This window comes from Erythrolamprus reginae, chromosome 1 (genome assembly GCF_031021105.1).
Source record: "Erythrolamprus reginae isolate rEryReg1 chromosome 1, rEryReg1.hap1, whole genome shotgun sequence".
Classification (NCBI taxonomy): Eukaryota; Metazoa; Chordata; class Lepidosauria; order Squamata; family Dipsadidae; genus Erythrolamprus; species Erythrolamprus reginae.
In genome coordinates this window covers 426,149,364-426,166,776 of record NC_091950.1, presented here as the reverse complement: position 1 = coordinate 426,166,776, position 17,413 = coordinate 426,149,364, and the positions used below count along the sequence as shown (strand labels likewise).

At 55.5% G+C, this 17,413-nt stretch overlaps 2 protein-coding genes across 3 annotated transcripts in view; both read left to right on the top strand.

Annotated features, from left to right (window-relative positions):
• Window positions 1-2,727, top strand: part of DPH1 (diphthamide biosynthesis 1) — a 29,725-nt gene extending 26,998 nt beyond the window's left edge. For both annotated transcript variants that reach the window (XM_070735516.1, XM_070735515.1), the window contains exon 12: window positions 992-2,727. In XM_070735516.1, the coding sequence (XP_070591617.1) occupies window positions 992-1,147 (156 nt within the window). In that variant the 3' untranslated portion in view covers window positions 1,148-2,727. The remainder of the gene's footprint in view (window positions 1-991) is intronic.
• Window positions 2,728-2,879: 152 nt separating this feature from the next.
• Window positions 2,880-3,908, top strand: OVCA2 (OVCA2 serine hydrolase domain containing). Its single transcript, XM_070735517.1, has one exon. It carries the CDS (start codon window positions 2,915-2,917, stop codon window positions 3,806-3,808), a length of 894 nt encoding a protein of 297 aa, XP_070591618.1. The 5' UTR covers window positions 2,880-2,914; the 3' UTR covers window positions 3,809-3,908.
• Window positions 3,909-17,413: the final 13,505 nt, after the last annotated feature.

Genomic DNA, 17,413 nt, shown 5'->3' with positions numbered 1-17,413 from the left:
ACCACCCAAGGGCCTTGCTCAAGGCAGCCCTGGGGAGGGGGCTCCTTCCCTGGCTGGCCCACCACCCAAGGGCCTTGCTCAAGGCAGCCCTGGGGAGGGGGCTCCTTCCCTGGCTGGCCCACCACCCAAGGGCCTTGCTCAAGGCTGCCCTGGGGAGGGGGCTCCTTCCATGGCTGGCCCACCACCCAAGGGCCTTGCTCAAGGCTGCCCTGGGGAGGGGGCTCCTTCCCTGGCTGGCCCACCACCCAAGGGCCTTGCTCAAGGCTGCCCTGGGGAGGGGGCTCCTTCCCTGGCTGGCCCACCACCCAAGGGCCTTGCTCAAGGCAGCCCTGGGGAGGGGGCTCCTTCCCTGGCTGGCCCACCACCCAAGGGCCTTGCTCAAGGCAGCCCTGGGGAGGGGGCTCCTTCCCTGGCTGGCCCACCACCCAAGGGCCTTGCTCAAGGCTGCCCTGGGGAGGGGGCTCCTTCCCTGGCTGGCCCACCACCCAAGGGCCTTGCTCAAGGCTGCCCTGGGGAGGGGGCTCCTTCCCTGGCTGGCCCACCACCCAAGGGCCTTGCTCAAGGCTGCCCTGGGGAGGGGGCTCCTTCCCTGGCTGGCCCACCACCCAAGGGCCTTGCTCAAGGCAGCCCTGGGGAGGGGGCTCCTTCCCTGGCTGGCCCACCCAGCAGAGAAGGCCTTGCTTTGATCTGGGTTACGGCCACAGCCGTTCTGCCCGAAAGGGAAGCAAAGGAGGGAGACACTGCCGCACGCAGTCTGGGGCTGTTGGTTTGGCCAGTGGGGATGTGGTGCGGGGGGCTTTCCCTGGTGCGCTCCATGTTGTGCCCCCATGCCCCTTGGCACTGGTGGCAGCTCGTTTGCCTGAGCCCCTCTGGTCCCATGCGCAGAGAGGCTGCAAAGCCTCTGGCCCAGACTGACCCGACGGGTGATGCCAGGGCGTGGTGGCAATGACGGCATCAACCCACCCTCACCTTGCGTTTTCCTGCTTTCCAGGTGAACCTGCCCAAACCCGTGCTCCCCCCGGGGGAAGAAGCCCCGAAGAGCTGCCGCTGCCAGCAGGAGGTGGAGGAGGCGCCGTCCAACCTCGGAGCGGAGTCGGGAACTCAGACTGGCCCCAGGCAGCCTCTGGAGGGGCCGCAGCAGCAGTAGGGGCCAAGCTCTGGGGCACAGGCACCACCCCAGCCCCCCCACTCTGGTGGGAGAAAGCCCTGTTTGCAAACTCCAGATAGGAGGGGGCTGCCTTCCACTGCCAGCTCTTTGGGGGGCCCGCTTTTCCCTCCTTCCTGTAACCATCGACGTTTGGGGGTCAGCAGGTGGACATTCGGAAGTGCCTTGGCTGGAGTAATCCCTGGAGAAAACTAGGGATTTGCCAGAGAGACTGAAACTGGATATTTCTGCCAATGACACCATTGAATAAGCACAGGCAGCTGAAGTTGTGTGGCGAGGGAGGCCACAAGCAGTAAGCCGGAAGAGGGCAGGTGTGTCTGAGGGGTGAGGAGAAAGGAGGCCCCAATCAGATGGTATCTCGCAGTGCAGTAAGTCCTTCCATCCATCCATGTTATCCCGTCCCTCTGCCTCTTTTGCCCAAACACACAGTTCCCCTTTCGCTAGATTGGGGAGGGGGTTGGGGTGGTGGGAAGGCCACAAAAGAGTCCAGCCCACTTTGATCTCCACATGCCCGGCTTAACCCAGCTCCCATTTCGGGACTGAGGGGCTAGAGCTAAGGAGCCCCTCTCCAGGCAGCCCTAAGGTCAATGCGCAGCCTGGAGCCCTCTGGGTGACCTTGCTTGGGCCAGCCACTTTCTCTCAGCCCTGGAAGGAGGCAATGGCGAGTCAGTGTTGGCAAGAAGCTTGCCAAGGAAACTGCAGGGACCAGTCCGGCAAAGCCCAGGCACCAACGGAGGCACCACAACAAAGGCAGCTCCAACCCACTCAGTACAGGGCAAGGGCAGCAGACCTGCTGGGCGGAGAATCGAGTTCTTTGCTGATTGCACTCGCCAGGGATTTGTCTTTGGTGCCGATGCTCCCAGGGGACATAAAAGGAAAAGATGCGTTTGTCCAGAGTCCTGAGGGACAAAGAAGCAATCAATCACGTTAGCAACCAGTCCGTATTAATTGTAAGGATGCAAGCAACGAAGTCACGGCCATTAGTGGCAGGTAGAGAACCGGGGCCCCTTCCGCGGGGCCTTGCTTGCATTGCCTCCTCCAAGCGCTGAAGAAGGGCTCCCTCTCGGCTGCGTTAAGGCGGCTTCCCCAGAAGGGCGACCGGGGGTCTCTTTCCTCTCGGAGCGGATAAAAGGGCGAGTCGCGCGTCCCTTCGTCGGCAGAGGGAGGCGCCGGCCGGGCTTGCATAGCCAGGCTCTGGGGAGGGAGGGGACTGGCCCTCCACTGGGCCCGGCGCCCCTTTCCTCCAGGAAACGTATGGACTTCAACTCCCAGAACTCCCGAGCTGGCAGGATTGGCTGAGGAATTCTGGGAGTTGGAGTCCACACGTCATAGGAGAGCCGGCCTGGCCTGGCCCTGCCCGGGAGGAAAAGCGGGAGGGGGGCAACAGGAGGGACTTCCCCCTTCCGAGAGGCCTGCAACGGGCGGGCATAACGCACCCCGGTGCCTACCGTCCCTGCCCAATTGTCTTCGTTTGTTCCTTTTTATCATGACTTATCTAATGTTTTATTTGTACAAATTGCCCCCCTACAATTGTTTTGACTAAATAAATGAAACCACCCCCAGTCGCCTCGCCTATCGGGAAACGGGGCAGGGCTGCAATACTGCGCACGTCCCTCCAGAGGAGAGGCTCTGATTGGCCGCGCGTCTTCTTGCGCGGTTGCCAGGGAGACGCTCCCTGCCGCCTTCCGATTGGCCGATCCGCCGGGCGGAAGGTCGCCGCGGGACTTCCGCCGTGCGATCCGGAAGGGGATGGCGGCGGGGGCGCCGCCGCGCGGAGGGGAGCTGCGGCTGCTCTGTCTCCACGGCTACGGGCAGAACGCCGAGCGGTTCCGCGCCCGGACCGGCGCCCTGCGTAAGGCCCTGCGAGGCCGCGCCCGCCTCCTCTACCTGGACGCCCCGCACCACCTGCCTGCCGAGAAGGGGGGGGCCGCGGAGGAGGAGGGCGGGGCGGGGCCGCGCGGGTGGTGGCGCCCGGGGCAGGAGCCCGAGTGCGGGGCGGCGGCCGAGGAGGCGGTGGCGGCGGTGGCCGAGGCGGTGGCGGGCTGGGCCCCGGTGGACGGGCTGCTGGGCTTCAGCCAGGGGGCGGCGCTGGCCGGGCTGGTGTGCGCGCTGCGCGAGGGCGGCGACGGGCGCTTCCGGGGCCTCCGCCTGGCGCTGCTGGTGGGCGGCTTCCCCGTGGGCGCGGCGGCCGGGGCGGGGCCGGGGGCGCTGCGGGTGCCCAGCCTGCACGTCTTCGGGCGCGACGACCGCGTCATCCCCGCGGCAGAGAGCCGGGCGCTGGCCGAGCGCTTCGCCCGCCCCGTCCTGCTGGCCCACCCGGGCGGACACTGCGTCCCCGCCGGCGCCGAGCAGCGGGCCGCCTACCTCGCCTTCATGCGCCGCCTCCAGGGCCACGACGACGACCACGACGACGAGCTCGACCCGCCTCCCCCGGGGCCCTCGGCGACTTCCCTGCGGGGCTCGGGCAAAGGGCCGCCCGCCAGTCAGGAGGCTGCGGCGGGAAGAAGCGGCGAGCCCGGCACCGGAGACCCACAAGGCGCCGACCCGGACTCTCCCGCCAGCGCTCTCCCACGGCCCCTGCCTGGACGCTGCGCTGCTACCGGGGAGGGACTTTCTGGGCTACGAGACCGTCGGAGCCGCTGAAGTTGCCTCCAAAGGGCTCCATCCCTGGAAGTTGTGAGGAAGACCTGCACCCTCCCTCCCGGCTCTATTCAGATTGATTGATTGACAAGGATCTTACGCTTTATTTTAATAGAAGTTGAAGGGGGATAATGGGATTCTTGACTCATGGCACCTGCTCCCTTTGGTGAGTCCCCCTCAGTATCTCCAAGCAAAGCAAAGCGTCCTCTCACAGTCTCGCTTCTTTGCAAAATCCAAGGGAGATTATTGCCAGAGATGCTGCCTGTGATTCTGGGCTTGTCTTTCCCAGGAGAAAAGCTTTTAAATAAAGTGCAGTTCCACACGCCACTCCTGGGGGAAGGAGGCAACGTGGGAGAAGCTGTTGCATTTTTAGACCTCTTGATTTTGGGGGTCTACCAGGCAGGCTGTGGGCCCCCCCCCCCCCGGGGTTGAAGAGAGGGAGGGGGATTAGCAGCACAGATACTCCAAAGCTGTGCGCAGGCCAGATAATTCCTGGAGTGCAGCTCCTGACCTGTCTGTGTGCAGGCTCGGGCCCCTGGCTGGGTTTGTGCCCTTGTGAATCTTGAAGCAAAAGGCAAAGAATCCTGGGAGGGAGGGTGTGTAAACTTCCTTTATCCACAAGAGGGCAGTGTTGCTACCCATTTCTGTATTTTCCCACCTGTAGGACCCACAGATGAGAACTTGTGAGGAAACCCAGAGCTGCAGACTGGACCGGGAAGGGGCAGGCAGGGGCAGCCCATTTCTGGGGGTCCACCAGGGTCTGGCCTCTTGTGGCTGTTGCCTGATTGGCCTGGCCGAAGTTTGCTGAGAGAGTAGCACCCCCCCTCCCCCAAACGGACCAACCTGTTTGTATTCAGCAGGAGAGGGAGGGGAAGGGGGGGTCCGCTCCTCTGCACAAGCCTCGTTTCCTTCTCCGCTGCTTCCCCCCCCCTGCTTCCCTCCAGATGTGCTCAGCAGTCGGGGCCTCAGCTGGGGTGGAGGGAGGGGCTTTCCTGCAGTGGGGCTGAGGCCACCCTTGCAGGGCAGGTCTTGCCCGGTTCTTCCTGCCACAGCAGAGCAGCCCCCACCCCCTCCCTCGGAAAGGGTCCCAGGTTCTCCAGAGGTTGGGGCTGGTACGTGGAACCAGGGTAAAGGGGGAGGCCCCAGCAGGGCACCAAAGGACTCAGTGGGCAAGAGGCCACAGCTTCCTGCTGCTCATCCCCCTCCGGTCCTCAGTCTCTGCCCCACCAGCTTTCAGCCCCGGGAGGAGGAAGAGGAGACCCCGCAGCCCCCTCCATGGGCAATGCCGAACAGGCTTTTCATCCCCTTGATGGTGGTCTCTCTGAAGGAGGCTCGGCTCGCAGGTGGATCGGGCCCAACCAAGACCTTGGCTGCAGATGTGCCCTGAGGGCCCAGGTGGGTGGGCTGGGTGGCCCCTCCTGAGCAGCATGGCTGCCCAAGGAACTCTGGGAGTTGAAGTCCACATGTCTTAAAGTGACCCCTCCTCTTGACCATTCCCATAGGGTCAGACTCTGTCCCCCAAGACATCCAGGCCTGTGGGGCAGCCTGTGGGGCAGTGGGGAGAGCCAGAAGACTTTGGCCTTTGGGAGCCTCAGGGCTCCCACCTCTCCTGCAGCTCTTGTCTGGCTCTGGGGCCCCCGTGAACTCCCTGCCCCCGCGCCAGACTGGCCCTGCTGGATTGAAGCGGCTGCCGTGGCATCGGGGGGCCCTGCCCTGTCCACTATAGGCTGCCCAGCCCTGCATCTGCCCCCCCCCCCAGGGCCCCTTGGCAACCAGATCAGAGCCAGCCCAAGAGGAGGGCCATGGGGCTGAGCTTGGACCTGCACCATGGGGAGGGCGCTTGGAGTCCTGGGGGCCAGTGGGGGGGGCAGCTTCCCTGCAGAGCCCTTGGCTTCTCTGAGCGCTGCACTCCTGGTCTGGAGCCCCTTTGCGGCAGCGGCAGATGGAGCCCCAGGTGGGGGGGACCACAGGGAGGGGTGGGCACCCGTCGAGCCGAGGTGCTGCCAGGATGGAGCCAAGGGATGGGGCTTCTCCCTGTGCGACCCCCCTCTCAGCGCCTGGCCAAGGGCAAATGACCCCAAGGAGTCCAGCCAAGGGGCTTCCTGCTCGGTCCCGACGTGCCAGAGTGCCAGTTCCCATTGCCACAGGCTGGGCAAGCAAGAAGTGGCACACGAGCCCCCACACCACCTTTGTTACCTGTTGCACCTGGGAGGGAGGCCTCCAAACTGGCTGGAGGGGGGAGCTTCCCTTTGCAGCCTGCCCAGTCCTGGCCCCCCTCTATTCTCCCTGTGTGCGGAAGAGAGGGATGGGGGGGAGGCCTCCTGCCCCCGAGAGGGTCGGTAGAGATGGTTCTTTGCCGACCAGCGCAAGGCTTCGTCTCCTGAGACCAGAGCAGCCAGGCCTCTTCTGCCCCGGAACCTTTGCAGTTACAGAGACACCTTTGCTGCTGAGCTGATAGCTCCCCTGCCCCCCCCCAGGCATTTGTCATGGAGGGGGGGTGGCTTTTGCTCTCTCCTGGGGGGGCTGAGATCTTCCCTGGAGGCCTGGCGGGCCCAGTGGGAGGCCAGAGAACCCATCGGCCACCTGCCCCAACTGATTGAGCTCAAGGTCCTTACAGCAACTCCAGAGATGAGCATTCTCAACTGCCATTTTCCACCTGGGGTAATTGCCCCACCTCTGCTGTCCTTGACCAGTGGCCGGCTTCATGTCCACCCGGTAGAGAGGGAGGGAATTGCTCAAGGAAGGGGGGGAGGCAAGAGAGAGGTTGGAATTGTGGGTGGTGGCTCCACACTCGCTTTAAGTGGCTTTTTCCTCTGAGTGAGCAGCTGGGGTCTCTCTGACCCTCCACCTGGACTTCCTTCTGGTGGATTAAGGGTGAGGAGGCTGCAGATGGGGATCAGGGGAAGCGGGCAATCTCCTTTTGCGGAAAGAGCTTCAGGAGGAATGGAAGCCCCTCCTCCCCCTCCCCCTCCCCCTCCCCTCTTTCCAGCTGCCCAGAGCGCAGGGACCGGTTGCAGCCGCTGTCTGCAGAGCGCTGGGACTTGCTGGCAGGAATGGGAGCCTGTGAGGGAGCCCGCGGATCCCTCCAGCCGTGTCAGAGAGCCTCTTTCTCCGGGAGCCCTTCCACCAAACTCCCCGCAGCCCCCCCCCCCGTTCGGAGGGTCCCTGGGGCTCTGATGCCCCTCCCCACCCATGTAAGTGGAGGGGAGTGACTGAACGTTGAGCTGGGTGTGTGTGTGTGTGTGTGTGTGAGAGAGAGAGAGAGAGAGACAGACGCCCCCTTCTCTACACCCTCCCTCCCTCTCCCTCCGACCTCTGTAGCCCGAGAAGTGGTGGGGCAGCCCGGGTCCTTATTCAGGCCGAGGGCCGGCTGGGCATCTGCCTGGATGATGAACCCAGCTGGGCCAGGAATGGGAGCCTGGGGGTGCCCGTCCTCTTGCTTCCTGGCGTCCAGCCATCCCTCCGTCCAAGGAGCAAAGGAGCCGAGGTGGCGCAACAGGAAGAGGGCAGTGCTACAGGCCACTGAAGCTGACTAGATCTGTAGGTCAGCGGTTCAAATCTCATCACTGGCTCAAGGTTGACTCAGCCTTTCATCCTTTCGAGGGGGGTCAAAGGAGGACCTGGATTATGGGGGCCAAATGCTGGCTCTGTTTTTGAAAATTGCTGTAAGCCGCCCGGCATAAAAAAAATCAGATAGATAGATAGATATATGATAGATTAGGTAGGTAGGTAGGTAGGTAGGTAGATAAGGTAGATAGATGATAGACATGATAGATAGAATGATTGATTGATAGATAGATAGATAGATAGATAGATAGATAGATAGATAGATATAAAGGAGATAGACAGACAGACAGGACTCCGGACAGGAGGGTTCCAGGGTCAGGGCTGCTTCTCGAGCCCTTCAGCTGCGTTTGGGGGCAGAAGGTCCCCTCGGAGGGCGAAGCAATGTGAGCGGAACAGCTCCCCCCCAACCACCCCTGGCCCCTCCCTTCCAGCTGCACACCTGAGGGGATGTATGTGGGGGGGTGTATGTGGGGGCCACCTCGGCTCCTTTCCAGGCAGCCCCATGCATTATTATTATTATTATTATTATTATTATTATTATTATTATTATTAATTAGATTTGTCTGCCGCCCCTCTCTGTAGACTCAGTAGCATCCTCCTGCTCGCCACCTTGGCTGATGCTGCTGTGGCGTCCAGTCCGGGCAACCATGGCTGTAGACTGTTACCAGCCCACATCCACACAGTAACAATCTAAAGCCACGGTTGCCCTGGAGACGCAGGATGAGCTGGCGTGGTGGTGAACGGCATCCTGAAAACTCAGCCCTTGCTGGGAGCCACGAACAGGGAGATCAGCCCTGCTGGGAATCCAGGGACCCCAGACCCTTCTCTGGCCTCCCCGCTCCCCCTCGAAGGCTCTGCCCACCCCCCACCCCCAGAAGCATTGTGTTGAGGTCCCCAAGGGAAAGGGCTCCATCCTCTCGAGGGCGCCAGGATCAATCACCAAATCATTTCCTCCAGGCTGGCCCCCCAAAATCAGTCCTTTTCTTGGGGTGACCAGTGGCCTCTCCCTCTTTCCCTGTGCTTTGCTTCCCACCTTTTGTTGGCATCCCATTCAGGACCCTCCCTTGTGTGGGTCACTCAAGGCCCTTGGCTGAAGTGGGAACCAGGAAGAGGTCAGTCTCTGGTGGAGGAGGAGTCTCTAGTTTCTCCTCCCTGCCAAGAAGTTGGTGGTCATTGGGAGCCTTCCCGCCCTCCACCCGCCCCACCCCCAAGGCAGCCAATGTTTCCCACCCTAGACACGGACACCCACCCTGGCCACCTCCTGCCTGCCTTATTTTATAACTGGGCTGCAGCTCCTGTCAATCCCAACCACATTGCCACCAAGAAAGCAAACTCTGGAAGCCTTCTGAGCAAAGAACACCACAACCCTTCACAACGTCACAACATGGGTCCTGGCTGGATTTCTGGGAAGGAGGCTGCTTCCCTGGGATGTGATGCAAGGCAGGGCTCTCCAACCCTGCTAACTCTAATCCCCCAGGCTGGGAGTTGTAGTCTGCAGGTCAGCCACTTCTCCTCCAAGGGGAGTCCAGCAATGCAAGAGGCCGGGGATGCTGGGCTACCCCAACGCTCAAGGCTGGGCTTCAGCACCAGGGACAGCGTCCACAGCCAGCTCCTCCCGGCAGCGCCCCACCCTCGCCAGGGGAAGGGCGGAGTTGGAAGGGGCCCTGGAGGTCTTCTAGAAAGATGAACTCCTAACTGAAGCAGGATATATATCTTCTCAGATCCTGAAGGACTCAAAGACCATCCAGACTACCGGACGGTTCGGCTTGTCTAAAGCCTTTGAGCGTCTTTGTCTGTTCGGAAGAGAATTGGGTAAGGGTCTTCCTTTCTGATTCTGGACGCTGAGCGCCTTCTTCACTCCAAGAGGCACAACATCTTCGCACAAGAAGCCTCAGAGGAAAGGGAGCATTTGAAGGCCTGGCGAGCCAAACGCAGAGGGGCCTTTCGCAGTCTCAGCTCCAGTCCAGCCGTTAGGGAGCAGATTGAAAGGGTTGGACGTGGAGCATCTTCAAGGAATTCACACCCAAGACAGGGGCTGGAGTTTGGCCCACAGGTGGAGTTTTGACTTACCCCCACCCATTTCTGTGGCTGAGTTTTGTCCCATTTTACGACCTTTCCTGCCACAATGATGAAGCCAATCACTGCAGTTGATTAGTTAAGTTGTTAAGTTGGCAACATGGCTGTTGAGTGACTGTGGCTTTCCCACGGAGTTTGCTCATCAGAGGGTTGCAAAAGGGGATCACAGCCATCATAAATAGAAGCCAGTTGCCCAGTGCCTGAATTTTGATCAGGTAAACACAGGGAGGCTGCAATGGCCATGTGTGAAAAATGACCATAAGGCATTTTGTTCAGTGTGTTGTAAGTTTGAATGGTAATTAAATGAACTTTTATAAGTCAAGGAATTCAATGGTGAAAAAATATCAGGTACTGTACTACATTTAGGCAAGAAAAACAAAATGCCCAGGTACAGTATAGGTGGTACCTTGCTCAACAGGAGTAACTGCGAGAGGGACTTTGGAGTCCTAGTGGACGACCATTTAAATAGGAGCCAGCCGTGTGCAGCAGCTGCCAAAAAAAGCCCACACAGTTCTAGGCTGCATCAACAGAGGGAGAGAATCAAGATCATGTGAAGTGTTAATACCACTTTATAAGGCCTTGGTAAGAAGGCCACACTTGGAATACTGCAAAAAGGATGTGGAGACTCTAGAAAGAGGGCAGAGAAGAGCAACAAAGGGGATGAGGGGATAAATGGAGGCTAAAACATTTGAAGAATGGTTGCAGCAACTGGGCCTGGCTAGTTGAATGAAAAGAAGGACCAGGGGAGACATGAAAGCAGCCTTCCAGTATCTCAGGAGTTGCCATAAGGAAGAAGGAGTCAACCTATTCTACCGAGCACCTGAGGGTAGAACAAGAAGCAATGGGTGGAAACTAAACAAGGAGAGAAGCAACTTAGAACTAAGGAGAAAATTCCTGACAGTTACAACAATTAATCCGTGGGACAGAAGTTGCCTCCAGAAGTTGTGAATGCTCCAACACTGGAAGTTTCAAAGAAGATGTTGGATGACCATCTGCCTGACGTGATGTAAGGTATTTTGCCTAAGCAGAGGGTTGAACCCGAAGGCCCCCAAGGTCCCTTCCAACTCTGTTGTTACTATAACCACTGCCTGCATTTGGTTTCTGAGATGCTGTCTCTTTTCTCCTGACTTTAAATCCATGAAATGACATTCCTGCGAATTGTTGCTCCATTGTTTTGCTGTTAGGGGGTTGAGATTAATCTTCCTTCTCCTTTTGGGGGAAATTCTACTCTGGAATCCTTGAGTTGGGGGGTTCCCCTGAGGCCATCAAGCCCAACTCTCTTCTCAGTGCAGGAGAAGCATCGCAGCAAAGGAGATTCCAACCTCCATTTGAACCTCTCTAGGGAGGGAGGGAGGAAGGAAGCCCACCCCCTCGCTCTGGGTGCTTGACCCAATTGTTGGTCTGGGGGAAAATACTTAGGAACTTCAAACCTGCAGCCCCACCACAACTGAGATCTGTGATTCCACCTGTCTTGCCCTCTGATCCCCACCTTGCTTGCCTGGGGAGACTAAACCTTCCCCCCTGCCCCGTTTCCAGCCCTCTGATGCCCTCCTTCCTCTCCTCTGAGGCTGTTCTGAATCCTCTGCGACCTTAAAGTGAGATGCCCGGCAAGAGCTGCAGGACTTGGGGGGCCTGAGCAAAGCAAAGCAAAGCGGAACCCCCCCTGGCGCCCCCCTGCAGACTTTGTGATCTTTCTGCCCACAAATGCTACGTGAATCCCCGCAGTTGTCAAGTGAGGGCAATTTCCCCACCAACTCTGCTTGTCTGGAGGTCGCAAAAGGGAATCCCCTCATAAACAGGAGCCAGGGGGAAGGGTCTGAATTTTGACCACGTGATCATGGCAGGGATGCTGCAGCAGTTGTAAGTGTGAAAACCACGCGTGTGTGTGTCACTTTTGTCAGTGCCACTGTAACTTGGAATGGTCCCTAAATGAACCGTTGTAAGTTAAAGACTACCTGTGTATTAGAAATGTTCCAAAAAACATTTAATAGTTTAAAAAATTGAAAAACGTTTATAATTCTCTGTGATGCTGGTTCTTACAATCTCTGGCTCCCAATTAGCCCTTTTGGTCTCCTGAAGGAACACAGAGTGCTTGCACCCCCCAAGATAACAAAAATGGGGGGCCTCTGCCTTTGTTGCCTTTAGGTTTTGCCTTCTGACCCATAGGCCTCCAGGGCAATCTGAGGAATATGACAACAAGATGGTGGATGAAATTACCCAAATGGCAATAAAGGGAGATATTGTGGTTATAGAAACATAGAAACATAGAAGACTGACGGCAGAAAAAGACCCCATGGTCCATCTAGTCTGCCCTTTTACTATTTCCTGTATTTTATCTTACAATGGATATATGTTTATCCCAGGCATGTTTAAATTCGGTTACTGTGGATTTACCAACCACGTCTGCTGGAAGTTTGTTCCAAGGATCTACTACTCTTTCAGTAAAATGGGTGATTTCAACATGCCTGATGTTGACTGGAATATCCCCAGTGCCCTTACATGCAAAAGTAAGAATATAGTAGAGGCCTTTACAGGAGCAGCTCTGGCACAGCTGGTTAAGACCGAATGGGAATTGGGTTTCAGAGGTCAAGGTGGGAGAAAATTTAGGTTGCAGTGACCATCTATGTTTGTGGTTTGATGTAAAAACTGATTGTGAGCAGTCCTATACTGCAGCCAAAGTATAAAGCCCTTCATGGCATCGGACCAGAATATCTCCAAGACCGCCTTCTGCTGCATGAATCCCAGCGACCAATTAGGTCCCACAGAGTGGGCCTTCTCTGGGTCCCATCAACTAAACAATGTCGGTTGGCGGGCCCCAGGGGAAGAGCCTTCTCTGTGGCGGCCCCGACTCTCTGGAACCAGCTCCCCCCAGAGATTGGAACTGCCCCTACCCTCCTTGCCTTTCGTAAACTCCTCAAAACCCACCTTTGTCGTCAGGCATGGGGGAACTGAGATATTTCCCCCGGGCCTATATAATTTATGTATGGTATGTTTGTATGTATGTCTGCTTAATAATGGGTTTTTAAAAATATTTTAAATTGTAAATTATTAGATTTGCCATGAACTGTTTTATTGTGTTGTGAGCCGCCCTGAGTCTACGGAGAGGGGCGGCATACAAATCTAATAAATAAATAAATAAATAAATAAATAAATAAATAAATAAATAAATAAATAAATAAATAAATAAATAAATAAATAAATAAATAAATAAATAAATAAATAAATAAATAAATAAATAAATAAATAAATAAATAAATAAATAAATAAATAAATAAATAAATAAAATAAATAAATAAATAAATTGGATTTCAGAAAAACAAATTTTAATGCAATGGGGGAATATTTAGATAATGAATTAAAGGGGAGGGATAAAATGGCAGGAGCGAGCACCCAGTGGACTGTATTAAAAAAGGCCATCTTAAAAGCCACTGGACTGTATGTAAGACAAATAACTAAAGGTAAAAGGAAGAAGAAACCGCTATGGTTTAGCAATGATGTAAGGGCTATAGTCAATGAAAAAAAGGCTGCCTATAGGAGGTATAAAGAGTCTGGAAGTATAGCTGATAGGGAGGTGTATAAAATGAGACAGAAGGAGGCGAAACAGATAATATATGCTGCTAAAGCCTCAAAAGAGGAAGAAATTGCCAAATCTGTAAAGAAGGGGGATAAAACCTTCTTCAGATATATTAGTGATAAGAAGAAGAAAAACTGCGGCATCACGAAACTTAGTACCGGGAATAATACATGCATTAATGGGAATAAGGAGATCGCTGACCATTTCAATAGCTACTTCTGTTCAGTTTTCTCAAAAGACACTTTACAATATAATACTATAGAGGGATATAGCATTGCTTCCAGCTGCACGGATTCAGCTCCAGTGATCTTAGAAGCCGATGTCTTAGAAGAACTTGAACAATTAAAGATAAATAAGGCAATGGGTCCAGATGGCATCCACCCCAGAGTTCTTAAAGAACTCAGATCTGTCATTGCTACCCCCCTGACTGATTTGTTTAACCAATCCCTGTTAACAGGAGATGTTCCTGAGGATTGGAGAATGGCCAGTGTTGTGCCTATCCACAAGAAGGGCAGTAGAGAAGAAGCTGGTAACTACAGGCCAGTTAGCTTGACATCAGTTGTAGTTAAAATGATGGAGACTCTACTGAAAAAGAGGATAAATCAGCACCTAAAAAACAATAACTTATTGGACCCAAATCAGCATGGCTTTACTGAAGGCAAATCATGTCAGACTAATCTCATTGATTTCTTTGACTATGTCACAAAGGTGTTGGATGAAGGTGGTGCCGTGGATATTGCCTACCTGGACTTCAGCAAAGCCTTTGATACGGTTCCACATAAAGAGCTGATAGATAAATTAGTGAAGATTGGACTTAATCCCTGGATAGTTCAATGGATTTGCAGCTGGCTGAAGCGTAGACATCAGAGAGTTATTGTTAATGGCGAGTATTCTGAGCAGAGACAGGTTACAAGCGGTGTGCCACAAGGGTCTGTTCTGGGTCCTATTCTTTTTAATATGTTTGTGAGTGACATAGGGGAAGGTTTGGTAGGGAAGGTTTGCCTATTTGCCAATGACTCTAAAGTGAGCAATAGGGTTGATATTCCTGGAGGCATCTGTAATATGGTAAATGATTTAGCTTTACTAGATAAATGGTCAAAGCAATGGAAACTGCAGTTTAATGTTTCCAAATGTAAAATAATGCACTTGGGGAAAAGGAATCCTCAATCTGAGTATTGTATTGGCAGTTCTGTGTTAGCAAAAACTTCAGAAGAGGAGGATTTAGGGGTAGTGATTTCTGACAGTCTCAAAATGGATGAGCAGTGTGGTTGGGTGGTAGGGAAAGCAAGTAGGATGCTTGGCTGCATAGCTAGAGGTATAACAAGCAGGAAGAGGGAGATTGTGATCCCGCTATATAGAGCGCTGGTGAGACCACATTTGGAATACTGTGTTCAGTTCTGGAGACCTCACCTACAAAAAGATATTGACAAAATTGAATGGGTCCAAAGACGGGCGACAAGAATGGTGGAAGGTCTTAAGCATAAAACGTATCAGGAAAGACTTAATGAACTCAATCTGTATAGTCTGGAGGACAGAAGGAAAAGGGGGGACATGATTGAAACATTTAAATATGTCAAAGGGTTAAATAAGGTTCAGGAGGGAACTGTTTTTAATAGAAAAGTGAACACAAGAACAAGGGGGCACAATCTGAGGTCAGTTGGAGGAAAGATGAGAAGCCACATGAGAAAATATTATTTGGCTGAAAGAGTAGTAGATCCTTGGAACAAACTTCCAGCAGACGTGGTAGATAAATCCACAGTAACTGAATTTAAACATGCCTGGGATAAATATATATCCATCCTAAGATAAAATACAGAAAATAGTATAAGGGCAGACTAGATGGACCATGAGGTCTTGTTCTGCCGTCAGTCTTCTATGTTTCTATGTCTCTATGTTCTGAAGGAGGCACTGGCCTCCTGATTTTGCCTTCCCGGAGCATTCGTGCCCAGGGGGCTAGGAGGAGTTTGGGGCCACGGCGGGGGGGGGGGTTTGCTCTCCCCTGGATCTCTCTTCTTTGTGGGCTCTCCTGTTGGCCTCCGTTTCCTTTCTGGATTGACCGCAGAGACTCTGGGGCTCATCCGTTGCCCTCTTGATCAACCGCCCAGGCCCCCTGCAAAGACTGCCCTCCAACGGAGCAGGGCCAAGGTCTTCAAACATGGAGACTTTAAGGTTTGTTGTGGGAGTCTGGGAGTTTTTTTAATCGTAGGATGGATCTATGTTTATCCCAGGCATGTTTAGATTCAGTGGGGGGGGGGCATGGGGGGATGCAATGGGGATAGGAAGTTTATGCACTATTTATTGAATACTTAATAGTTTTTTTAAATTGTCCTTCCTTTTCTAGAACCTTAGCATAATCCTTCATTACTTTTAAAATAGGAAATAATTAAATAGTTTTTACCCTTAAACACTTTAATAGTTTTAATCTTATCTGAAAGAAAACTGAGCTACTTGCCTAATCTGTTACCCTGCTGAACCTTGTGAGTTCAGTACAAACCCTTAAAATGTGACTGTGCTCCTCAACAAACAATGCTGTCCACCATTTGTCCTTTTTGTGGCTACTCAAATAATGGGGCTTAATCCACTGAAAAAGAGTCCAAGCTCCTATTTGAAAACTTATCTTGGTCGGTAAGTTACTCCCACCCAGTCACATGATCTTTAAGCCCGTCACATGATTGTCAAGCCACTCTCACCTGGTCACATGACTATCAAGCCACGCCTACAAAATCAAGTAACGCCCACAGTGTGGCAGTAAAACTTTTGGCAGCCCATCATCACAGGCCAGGACCTCCCCTTCGCAAAGACCTCCATCCAGCCAACCCCCCCCCCGCCTTTGCCAACAGCCTCCCCCCCCCCCACGTGTCTTGATTTAAAGGGGGCTCCGCTCCCTCTGGGCCAAAGGAGGAGGAAGGCGCCTGTTTGGCTTTCTTGACAGAATCCCAGAAGGGACCTCGGAGGTCTCCTAGTCCAGCCCCCTGCTCAGGCGCCGTCTCAGACCTCCGGCTGCCAGAAGGCTCGGAGGCCTCCGGGAATGGTGGGAGCCCCACAACTTCCGTCGGGTGGCCACGGCTGGAGAGGATCAAGCCGCCCGAGGCTCAGAATCAGACCCGGGAAACTCTTCCACGGCCCGCTTGCCATCCCGTCCCAAAGGCGAGCAACACCGAGACTGGCCCTGCCGAGGCGGGGGGGCTCCGGGGGGGCGACGACAGGTGGGGAAATGGAATACAAGTAAACGGCGAGGGTTGCAGCAGGGCACCAACGAGACTAGGAGAAGCCAGGCAGGTCCATTGCTCAGCCGGGAATACCGAGCCGCACTCCCGGGACTTGCCCGCCTCGGAGCTCTCTTGGGGCGGCGGGGAGCGTCCTTCCTTCCCCCCCCCAAACACAAAGCGCTGCTGGCGGAGGCCCCGTTGAGGCTGCCAGACTTCAGTGGCCATGACTGTAGACTGTTACTGCGCCTCTCACACCTGTAGCAGTAAGCAGTCTAGAGCCAAGGTCCTGACGAGCTGGCCGGAGGGGGGCCGGGGCCAGTTGGTCATTCCCTGGGCAAAGATCTCAGCGGGCAAAGACCTCAATAGCACCCCCTCCCTCCTCCCCCGCCCGCCCGGTCTCCGCTGCTGGGCTGCCATTCCGACGAAAGACGCGCGCTTGCTTCCACTTCTCAGGATCGCGGCTAATCCTCGCTCCCGCTTATTCCGCGCCCGGAGTCGAAGCGCCTCCGACTGCTCGGCTGGATGCCCGGGCTCAAAGGGGGGGGGGGGGTTGTTTTGAGGGGGAGGGGCTCCGCGGTTTCGGCTCCACCCTTCAAAAACTCCGATTCACGACCACAATCCGAGTGTCACTTCCGGAGGTGAGGACGGGCTGTGCGCGTTACGAAAGGCGGCAAGAGAGCGAGCCCCCTCCCACCGAATGGAAACGGCCTGGGCTGCGGGGGGCAGCGATCTGGCCTCCCTCCCCCCGTCTTGCCTCCCTGGGCCGAACCAGAGGCCAACGCCGGGCCTCGCGGGCCGAGGGAGCGGGCGGAACTGGCGGGCGGGCGGCGCCCCCCGTCCCCGGCTTCCGGCAGCTCCTTGGACTCAAGGGGATTCGAGCGCCTCCCGAACAAACGCTGCTATGCCGCCGCCTTTCAGGTAGGTTGGGGGCGGAGAAATCGGAGTGCCCCCACCCCCGCGGCACTGAAAGAGGCAGGAAGGGCCGGTGGACGCCCGGCAACAGGTAGCAGCGGAGGAGGGGCGGATCCGCAGGAAGAAGGGAGGCAGGGAGGGAGGAGGGGCACCAAGAAGGCCGATCTCCCAGCCCCCCCCCCCCTGTGCTCTCTCTGGGTTAAGGAGGCGTGACCGGGTCTAATTACACCCCCCCTCTGTTGTTACCAGACTAAAAGGCTTCGGACCGCG

What these genes read in the sequence shown, in the direction of transcription:
- OVCA2 (XM_070735517.1), top strand. Translation starts at nt 2,915, where the DNA reads ATGGCGGCGGGGGCGCCGCCGCGCGGAGGGGAGCTGCGGCTGCTCTGT.